This window comes from Cotesia typhae, unplaced genomic scaffold, assembly GCF_013202065.1.
Source record: "Cotesia typhae breed Kobodo isofemale line unplaced genomic scaffold, CoteBio_Ctyphae contig_4, whole genome shotgun sequence".
Lineage (NCBI taxonomy): Eukaryota > Metazoa > Arthropoda > Insecta > Hymenoptera > Braconidae > Cotesia > Cotesia typhae.
Genome location: NW_027423748.1, coordinates 7403537 through 7415034, shown reverse-complemented (window position 1 = coordinate 7415034; position 11498 = coordinate 7403537). Strand labels below are relative to the sequence as shown.

Genomic DNA, 11498 nt, shown 5'->3' with positions numbered 1-11498 from the left:
CGGCTCGATGAAGGGTTGAATTAAGATTTGACTGTCAAAGTTTCATTTTTAATATCTTGTTTATTATTATGTTACCTGCGTGTTCGTGCCTGGGTTCATAAGATAAGTATTGAGTTGTATCGGGCAGAACGGTAATCACTATGAAGTGTTAACTGAGTTTTTCAGTTACCTTTCTCCGAAATAAAGTGAATTATTCAAATTTTAATGACTTGATCTTGCAATTTGCGTGCGAACCAAACCATCTTTGTATTTTCTCGAGCGAGATTCCTTAAAATATGCTGTAATAATAATAATAGTGGAACGTTTAATATGTTATTATTGAATTTCGAAAACGTGTAATTTTGAGAAAATAAGAGAGAAATTATTTCTTGCTAATTGTTAACCCTGCGGGCCATGAAATAGACATTATAAAGTTAATCTATTTGGATTTTTCGTTGAATTGTGATTATCATTACTGGGTGAGGTCAATTCAAGTTTGATATGTAATGGTGAAGATTTTTTTAAACTTTCACAAAATTCTTTGAAATAATTGCTGTAAATTAAAAAAAAATTAAACAATTCTTTAAATATTTCTTTAATTGTTTTGTTTTATACCAAAATTTCTTTTGAAACTCTAAAAATTTCAATGGTAAAAAATTCGATTTCATTTGTAATTTTGAATGCTTAATTTTCTTTAAAACATCAAATTTTAGAGTCAGGAATTAAAAAAAAATTTTTTTTAATCAAGAAAATTACTCCTCTAACAAATAACTTTTTCTTCCTGCTCAATTGGATATTTGTTGGGCGTACAAACATTTACTTAAATCATATACGATAAAACATTAGTCAATTGATCTATAGATCAACTGATCGTAACATCGATTAATCGATAATCAGCCGCAACTTGTAATCTCGGAGAAAAAACAAACGATAATTACCACTTGAATAATCATACGTCAAAAAGTAAATCTATATGAAAGGGGGATGAAGTTGATCAAAGCTTGGTATAAAAATTAAAAGACCTTGAAAAAGTAACCACGCCTTTAATCCTTACATGCGTTATTATTATAGAATGAACGGAGGACTTTAGAGACTTAAATCTTCAGGTCGTGCCGGTCATGGTCGAGGGGCGATCGTGAGAGCTTAAGGAACACGAGAATAAGAAGAAACATGTCGTCGTCTCAATCGCTCCTGACCGGCAGACAAGGGAGCAGACTGAGCTGACTGGGCCTACTCCCATCCTGAGTCCTGAGAAGTGGTGAGAAGGGTCGCGAAAGTGGGTCGCACTTCTTGTCCGAGTCATTAAGTCTCACCAACAATCAACCCTATCTCTGAACTCACGAGACTTGCCGCTTAAATTGGTATCCAATTATACTATCACATCGATCGACGAGAAAGTAGAATAAATTCTTGGGTAAAATATCCCAAGAATGACATTCAATTTTTTAACTTAAACTCGCTCGATTTATTACGCCGTATGATATAACATATAACCAAATACCTGCAAGTTACACTTATTTTATTATATATGTACTTAAAGTTAAGTATTTTACTAAATATATAAGTGTGTAACATTTAAAATATGTTTTCATGGTCATAAGTCATTTCATTTTTATTGCTATAAATTCTTTTATAAGCGATCATTTTCATTTTTTTTTTTTTTTTTTTTTTTTTTTTTTTTTTTTTTTAACCACAAGTTTGTTTTCGCTAATTAAAAATCAAATATTAATTTCATAAAATTTTTAGGGTCATTATAATATTTAATTTAATAATCAAAACTTTTATAATTTTCAATTTCTCTCGAAGGAAATTAAAAAATATTTAAATTTATACTTTGGATAAAAAATAAAAAAAAATTACAATGACACACATTTATTTAAAAAAAAATTATTTTAAAAAATTGCATTTATAATTTTCTAAAGTTCCGACTTGCAAAACTTTTTTTTTATGATTCATATTTTTTTTTTTTTTTAATTTTAAGAATTATCTAATTTATTGTTTTAAATAATTTTTAATTATATTATTAAAAATAAATGCTTGTTTATTTTATTTCAAAAAAGAAATTATGCACACATCTAAAATTGAGAAATAAAAATACTCTTTCAAATACACCGGCTTTTTTTTAACTACTTACCACACCGTTGATAGACGGGAACAAGACTCGGCAAAAACAACAATGGTGACAGACATAATTGATGCCACCGGTTTCAAGAGAAGAATATATGTCTTGTAAACGGTAAAGATTTCAGCGGTGTATTTTTAAGAGTGATAATTTACGCAAATTTTAAAGTGATAAAAAAATAATTGTATTAGTTTATTTAATATTTAAAAAATATCGTCTTCATGGATGTACTATTTCATCATTTTCTAGTAGTTTTCATAAAATTTATTATTAAAATTGTCATTCTGATAAAATACATACATTTTTAAATGCATAATTATTAACTTAAATTATTTTAATTTAAAGTTTTAATTGTCTTTTACATTTCAGTTGAAATATAAAATGAATTTATGAATTGTAAATTATAATAAATTGACATTGAATACTAAAGAAGTTGATTTAAAATATTCTTCGGCACATTAATCATTAACTTCAATATAACAAAAATAATTAGATAAAAAATAATTATGAAACAATAAAAAAATTATTGGCCATAAATAAAATTAATACACTATTAATAATATAAAAAGAAGTACTGAGTAAATTTACAAGCAATAATTCTTCGAATAATGCTGAAAGACTCGGTGTATCATACATTATATAAACCATAAGTAGTGACAGTTATTGTTTTAAAATCTCTACACAATTCGATCTTTTATCTCTGAATGCAGTTGTATTGCATCGAATATTTTTAAAACGGCATCGCCAAAAGTATCTTTATTGAAATTTTTCAATGTTAAAATTCAAACATACTTTTTTATCTTACTATCATTATTTTATATTTCCCATGGTAGGCACGAGCACAGCGTTAAACAATAGCCAGCGTAACAGATTTTTTTCGAGATTTAATACGTGTATAAAAATCCATTACTCGATAAAATTTATGTGCCCGTCACTCTGGTACCTGAAGAGTTGTACGGACTCACTGCGGTGTAAATTTGCCGGACGCAATTACATTCACCGGCAAAAGGAAACCGAATTGCAATATTTTAAGTATGCCTAAAAAAATAACCTCAAGGGACGTACGTACAACATCAAACAGAAAATAAACATTTAAAAATTCGGGCGTGGCGACAAGTAGATTGGCAAAAACCGTTTTATAAATTGCTAGAGGACATCAGATATTTATATTAAGTTAAAGCTGATGCTTAAAGTTCATTTTAGCTGTCGGTTATCCTGATCACTAACATTATTTTTTATGCAAAGACCCAGTTGCTTGCTTCGTTTTTGACAATGTATATGCAACGTACATACATATTATCCGGCTGAAAAGTTATGGCCCATATGTATCTCTTCGTTATTAAAGCACTTTAAATTACAGTAATTTTAAATTAAATTAAAAAGCGTTACTAATGTACGCATTTATTACATACAAATACAATAATTGTATAATTATATTTTAGCGCCGAAATGTATTATTGATTTTATCGTGTTCGACAATATATTATGAAAATAATTATCAATTTTTGGCAATTTGCATAATTGGACAAATTTTAGTATTAATTGGACAAAATAAAAATAACAATAATATTATCTTGCCTAAAAATATAAAGATTTAAAATAAATATTCTTATAAATGTAATAAATTTGTAGGGCAAAAAAAAAAAAAAATAAAATAAAATTATAACAAATTATTTAGTCCAGGAAGATTTTTATTAATGACTCAAAATTTTAAAAAATAAATAGATAGATTCATAATACAGATATTTAAATTAGAAATTAATGGTGGTAGTAAAGAGGACCAGCGGCGTAAGCAGTTGGAGCGTGGTAGGCCTGGTATGCAAAGGGTGCTGCAACTTTGGCGTAAGCTGGAGCGTAGTGAGTGGCGATAGCAGCGGGTGCATGGTAAGCCAAAGGTGCAGCGATTTTAGCGTAAGCTGGAGCGTATGCGAGTGGGGCAGCTACTTTGGCAACTGCTGGAGTGGCGTAGTGGGTGGCGTAGGCAGCGGGTGCAGCATATGCGACTGGAGCGGCTTTGACAGCAATGGCAGCTGGTGCTACGGCTTTCACGGCAACGTGAGCGGGTTCTTTGCGGACGACGGCGTTGAATCCATTGATATCGTCTGCGGTGTAGTCGACAGTTCTGCGTGTTCCGTCAGATTCGAGGAGGCTGTAGCTGCCTTGGACTGAATCTCCGTCGCGGGTCTCGTATTGGCTCTTGAAGTCGCCGGTCGTCGCATCCTGGACGTCGTAGTTGAAGCTGTATTGAGGATGAGGGTCGTCTTCAGCGTTGATGGTCTTGGCCAGAACTGGAGCCGCCGCGTAAGCCAGTGGTTGGTGAGCTGGGATGAATCCAGCGTTGGCAGCGGCCAACAGAGCGAACAGGGTTACGAACTGAAAAATTCATACAAATTATTGCTATTTTTAATTATCAATAGCTTTAGGTATTTTCTATTTTTTTATAATTATTTTTAGTATTATTTTTATAAATATCTCTTCAATCGACATATATATCTAATGTATGTATTTTTTGGTTTGTTTAATTTTATTTATCAAATAATTTTGGCAGCTCGAATCGGCTAACATCGAAATCACCAAAAAGGATTGGAGTTGTCAAAATAATTCGAAAAATAAAATTGCTATTACTGTTACGTTTCTTCTAAACACACATATATATTTCATAAAGATGTTTTTGATGTTCCAAGAACCTCAAGGAACACACTTTAACCAATATACTCGTTTACTTCGATCGGTAATTTCGAATTTAAAGTTGTTAATTTTTTCCAGGCACGTCCGATCATTTTAAAATGAATTTTCCGATCTTCCAATCGCTAGTTTCAACAACATTCAATCTAAAGACAAATACTATAAGCTCTCAATAATTCATAGCAAAGCCTATTTGCAATGAGCTTGAGAAAAATAATAGAATTCTAAAGATTCAGTTATTGAACTAGCGACGAGACCAAAAATAAATCGAATGTGCCTGCAAAAATGATCAGATCAACTTAAATTAATGAAGATAATTATTAATTAATATTTTAATTTCAATAAGCAGTACCTTGAATGCCATTGCTGAAGTGGAATCGAGTGGATCGACTTGCAAAGTGTGATGTCGTTGGTTGACCAGGGCCTGGTTTTATATCCAAGTGACCAGCAACCCCCTCCATGGGTTAGTCGGGAGGAATAGCGATAATGTACGGTACGACAGGTTCACTGCAGAACCCCATGGCTTAACCCATAGTATACTTAGTACAGATACAGATTCTGATACTGACACTAATACATCGACGGGGAAACAGAGAGTTCACTCTTGAACTTGATCGTCTGTTTATTTTATTTCTTCTTGCTCTTATTATTATGCTACCTCGAGCTCTTTCCCTTATACTCAGCCATGAATAGAATCTTTCACCTACACGCGTATCATCGCAATACAAGGTCGCATATCGCACTCGCGCTACAGTTCGCGGTACGTGTCCAGGGACATATCTCACAGCTTTCATTCTCGGAGATACTGGATTTAGTGCCGCCAAGGAACAATGAATTGCTAAAACCATCCAGCGTTCAGCCGAGAAATTTTGCATCTCAGGACAATTATAGTTATTGTATTAAGATTATAAGGGTATAATGCAGATTAAATTACATGCGCAGTTAAATTACTCATGATTTTGCGATGCGATAAAGACGTTCATATGCAATGCAGATAGCTTCTATGATTTATAATTATAATCGTTATTTTGTATGTGTAAGTGTGAATACAACAAGTACTCAGTTAATCTTATTTAACGCCTTTGTACAATTATTATGGCATCGATGCTTTAAATCAGATAATTATTTCGTATGCTATATTTTATTACGCACTAAAAAGTAGAACACTTTCATAAGAATTAAAATATCGCGATAAGACTGATATGCCGTCAAAGTGAAAATAAAATCAATATAATTCATTTTTGTTGACATCATATTCAATCGTTCTACATTTATTTACTTTTTTTTTTTTTTTTCAAGTCATTATTATTCATATTTCATGTCAATATTCACGGCAGACTAATATTTTTATATTTTACTCAGGAATTTTTTTATATTTTGTAATCAAATTTTATTTCCAAAGTGTAATTAAATTTTTGGGAGGTATGTTCAATCAATTTTAATTGCTAGTTTATTGTTGGTGAATAAAAATTCTTTGTAAAAAAATTTTTGATAATTTATAATGAGAAGAAATATTTTTTTTATCAGGTTAAGACCGAAAAATTAATTTTTTTTCAGTATTTTGAAAAAAAATAAACTAAATTAGATACATAATAAATAATGAGCAAACAGTCCAGCTACTTTAGTTAACGAAAAAAGTGGATCGAAAGTGAATGCTATTGATATAATAAATTTAAATACTAATCTTAATATCAATGATATATTCTTTCACGGTCACCTGGTTTTTGGTCATAAAATTCGAAATAATAATAAGTGCGTATTTTAAATTGGCACTCTTTCTTACAATAACGTTTATTTAAGTTAATAAATTAATTGATATTTATCAATATATTTTTTGTACATTTATTTATTTTTTAATTTACACTACTTAAATTTCAATCATTTAAAGTGCCTTTGATAGTTTCGAAGCTATAATTAGGAAGAATATAAAATTTATAAGGTGCTAATTTATTGTAAGGCAATACGTTGTAATTTACTTTTTCACTTCAAGTTAAAAAAACTACAAAATTACAATTGTAAATTTGTGTTAATAATTCGTAGGTATAAATTTTATAATAATTGTAACAAAAATTATAAATTATTTACTTTAAATTAATTTTTAAAAAATATAGAAAATAATTTAAAAAAAATTAATTTTTCAATCAACTAAAATTTAAATTTTAACATAAAAAATTTTTCTTGAGCTAAATAAATTTTTTAACTTTTTCCTTTGCTAAAATTATTCATACATTCAATAAAATTGATTGATTAATTTTTCAAACTTACTTATTGCTAATTTTTCTTTAAAAAAAGAAATAAATTAATTTTTTACAACTAATTCAACGTAAAACTATGAAAACAATAGATTCTTATAAAAAATGTGATTAAAACTAAAACAGATTATCTAATTTAGTGCCAAGTGTTTTGTCCTGAGGAAATGAATCAAGATAGCAGCGTTGTTATATCAAAAATCCCCTTGTTAAATTCTTAAGACACTTTAAAAATAAAAAGACAACCAATTACCATTATCTGTTGTTAGCTCGCATGAGAGTAAAGGTAAAGGTAAGAGTGTGAGGGCCTTGCTGCTGAGAATTCTCGATGCAGATGACCATGGAACTGTACACGGACCTCAGATTCCGGATCCATATACCATGCACCATACACCCTCCATACTCGACCGTTCTCTATACTCGTTCACACATGGATTACTATTTTTTTAACCGACTGATACATGATGGTATGCATGTTACCAGGGCACTAAAAATCCTCTTGATATTCAAATGTACATCTCTACATATATGTAGACACATAATAAAAGTAGTATCTCTATCTTTCGGCGCGACATTACCAGTACTTTTAATTATTACTGTGTTCGTTAATCAGCTAATCACTGAATAAAATTGACTTTATTCAAGAAAAAAATTTCTGAACCTAGAAAATTGCTTTGAAGCACTTAATCGTCCTGATTTAACTAGGAAAAGTTGATGAACTGAAAAATTGTTTTTTCAAATAAATTTTACTAGCAACCTTGCAGTCACTATGTGACTGCCGTGACTTGTGAAATATAAATAAATAAAATTTATTAAATAATGATTTTTGTTAAATTGCACTGTACTTTCTTAAATATTGACGTTTTTGAAGATATAAGCTCATCCCGATGTCACACTCATCAAAAGCTTTAATTTGAGTACCCACATGCATTTTCATATATTTTTCATATATACATATATATATAATATATATAAATATATGAAAAATTGATGTGGGGACTCAAATGAAAGGTCTCGATGAGTGTAACATCAGGATGAGCTTATATCTTTAAAAATGTCAATAGTTCACAAGATATAAGGTCGTTTCTAAATTATTGATATTTAGGAATTTTATTCCAATGAATAATTAAGAATGGAGTAATTTAATTATGAACTAATTATAAGTTAGGTCTTTTAATAATACGAAAGTATTAATTCATAATTATCGAACTTTTGTCAAAATTAACAATTTAAAAATTTTTTTAACAATTCATAAAAAGTACAATTGTAAAAATTAGATCAATACTTTGAAATTGAATAAAATTTGATTTTAAAAAAATTATTTAAAAGCTTCTTGAATTTTTTCGAATAAAAATTCTTAATAAAATATTTTTTTATATAAAAAAAGATACAAAAAAAAATTTTTCCTTTTAGTATCGTTGAAACGTACAGAAGCAATTGAATATTTATCAGGTGAAATGTTAAAACATTTAGAGACACGTAAATATAATCGTAATATAACAGTACTCGAGCAAATGCATTTGATCGATTTGTGGTTCGTAATCTAGAATTTCGGTGAAATTTCCAAAGTGCAATGCGAGTGAATGTGCAAAGCTGTACATGCTCATGTCACTTTGACAAGTATTATTTTTTACAAGTGGACATAACTTTTAAAAAATTTATTATTTATTTAAGCGATAAACTACGCAATGCGATAATTAAAGCCCGATATCTTAAAACAGTAACTTTCAGAAATTGGTAATAGGGCCAATTAAAGTGATCGAGTAAGTTACGAGACGAATGAGACCAGAACACGATGCGGTGTGGTCTGCGGATTGGGCGTATGCTTTAAATAATTTTTATTAAAAAAATAAGTACATAAAAATAAAAGCTTGAGGTAAATTAGGTAACTCTGGACAAGGCCGCGGCCTAGTGGGTGCTTACACGATGGTCCACGTACTGGATATCACAAGAGAACCCAGTCCTCCGATATGTCGATTGGGTGTGGTCTCTGTTCCTTTACTTGCCCAATTCCCGACTCACACTCTACTTGAGCCTGGTGGCCACGAATCCGGTGACTACCGTTCGCTTCATTGCGTCATTCAGTGTCCTGACGCCCCATCCGAGAATAGTATATAAACCGAATCCACCAACAGTCAGACATCATTCACTCGACACACTCAGATCAACAGATCAACAGATCAACAACCACTATCATGGCATTCAAGGTACTACTTCTTAAAATTGAAATATTCATTAATAATTATCTTAAGTTGATTAATTTAAGTTGATCTGATCATTTTTGCAGGCACATTCGATTTATTTTTGGTCTCGTCGCTAGTTCAATAATTGAATCTTTAGAATTCTATTATTTTTCTCAAGCTCATTGCAAATAGGCTTTGCTATGAATTATTGAGAGCTTATAGTATTGGTCTTTAGATTGAATGTTGTTGAAACTAGCGATTGGAAGATCGGAAAATTCATTTTAAAATGATCGGACGTGCCTGGAAAAAATTAACAACTTTAAATTCGAAATTACCGATCGAAGTAAACGAGTATATTGGTTAAAGTGTGTTCCTTGAGGTTCTTGGAACATCAAAAACATCTTTACGAAATACATATGTGTGTTTAGAAGAAACGTAACAGTAATAGTAATTTTATTTTCCGAATTATTTTGACAACTCCAATCCTTTTTGGTGATTTCGATGTTAGCCGATTCGAGCTGCCAAAATTATTTGATAAATAAAATTAAACAAACCAAAAAATACATACATTAGATATATATGTCGATTGAAGAGATATTTATAAAAATAATACTAAAAATAATTATAAAAAAATAGAAAATACCTAAAGCTATTGATAATTAAAAATAGCAATAATTTGTATGAATCTTTCAGTTCGTAACCCTGTTCGCTCTGTTGGCCGCTGCCAACGCTGGATTCATCCCAGCTCACCAACCACTGGCTTACGCGGCGGCTCCAGTTCTGGCCAAGACCATCAACGCTGAAGACGACCCTCATCCTCAATACAACTTCAACTACGACGTCCAAGATGCGACGACCGGCGACTTCAAGAGCCAATACGAGACCCGCGACGGAGATTCAGTCCAAGGCAGCTACAGCCTCCTCGAATCTGACGGAACACGCAGAACTGTCGACTACACCGCCGACGGTATCAACGGATTCAACGCCGTCGTCCGCAAAGAACCCGCTCAAGTTGCCGTGAAAGCCGTAGCACCAGCTGCCGTTGCTATCAAAGCCGCTCCAGTTGCATACGCTGCACCAGCAGCCTACACTACCCACTACGCCCAACCAGCTGCCTACGCTACTCACTACGCCCAACCAGCTGCCTACGCTACTCACTACGCCCAACCAGCTGCCTACGCTACCCACTACGCTACACCAGCAGTTGCTAAAATCGCTGCACCAGTCGCCTACGCTGCCCCTGCTGCCATCGCCACTCACCCCGTCGTCAAAGTCGCCACCCCAGTCGCTGCATACGCTGCACCTACAGCCTACACTACTCACTACTCTCAGCCACTCGCCTACACCACCCACTACGCCAATCCAGCCGTCGCTAAAGTAGCTGCCCCAGTTTCATACGCCGCCCCCGCTGCATACGCCGCTCACTACGCTGCACCAGCTGCATATACCACCCACTACGCCGCACCTGCAGCCTACGCCAAAGTTGCAGCTCCTCTGGCCTACCACGCACCAGCTGCTTACACCACCTACTCCGCCCCTGCTGCTCTCTACCACCACTAATTTAAATAAATATAAATGAATGTCATTACTTTTGTACAATAAAGACTTGATATAAAATTCGAATAAATATTTATATCTAACTTCGTCTAATTTTTTAATTACTCATATCCCAATTCAAATGCCAAAAGGGCGTATTACAGTAGCTACACGAAAAGAACAAGATGACACTGGATATCATTCCAGATTATACTCAGTGATATCTGTGGTGAAAAAAAAATTTCAGATAGTAGCTAGTATAATTCAGATTATACTGAGTGATATCTGGATTATACTCATTATAATCTGGATTATACTAGGTACTATCTGAAAATTTTTTATTTTTAGGCTTAGAAAGTGTTAATCAAACGATAATTAAAAAAAAATTTATACGCCCTTTTGGCATTTGGTCCGTGATATATCCTTTTACTTAATCCTTGTGATGGTTAAACCTTTGGTAGTCGTAAGGACAAGTTATCCAATACACCATGCACTACTTTCTCTGTACGGACAAGATATTACGACTACGCCTGAGTATATTATAACACTAAGGTTGTTATGTCATTACACAAATTACATGGTCCAATCGACGTTCGCACTAATATAAGAAGAACCTTGAACCACTTGCTGTGCTTCCGCAGCGAAAGTGAATGTCAAGTCTCATTATCCGATCGGGAGGTCATTAAATATCTACCTTTGCATTTAAAAAAAAAATTTTTTTTTATTTTAATTTTTTTTATTACA

At 32.3% G+C, this 11498-nt stretch overlaps 2 protein-coding genes across 2 annotated transcripts; one reads left to right on the top strand and one right to left on the bottom strand.

The window, feature by feature from the left end:
• Positions 1 to 3771: 3771 nt before the first annotated feature.
• On the bottom strand, positions 3772 to 5479 carry LOC141527509 (larval cuticle protein A3A-like). Its single transcript, XM_074243043.1, has 2 exons — positions 5139 to 5479; positions 3772 to 4474 (listed from the first exon to the last, which is right to left on the bottom strand). The coding sequence occupies exons 1-2, from the start codon at positions 5148 to 5150 to the stop codon at positions 3860 to 3862; spliced, it is 627 nt and encodes a 208-aa protein (XP_074099144.1). The 5' UTR covers positions 5151 to 5479; the 3' UTR covers positions 3772 to 3859.
• Positions 5480 to 9159: 3680 nt separating this feature from the next.
• Positions 9160 to 10816, top strand: LOC141527503 (uncharacterized). Its single transcript, XM_074243037.1, has 2 exons — positions 9160 to 9242; positions 9912 to 10816. Exons 1-2 carry the CDS (start codon positions 9231 to 9233, stop codon positions 10776 to 10778), a joined length of 879 nt encoding a protein of 292 aa, XP_074099138.1. The 5' UTR covers positions 9160 to 9230; the 3' UTR covers positions 10779 to 10816.
• The last annotated feature ends 682 nt before the right edge of the window (positions 10817 to 11498 follow it).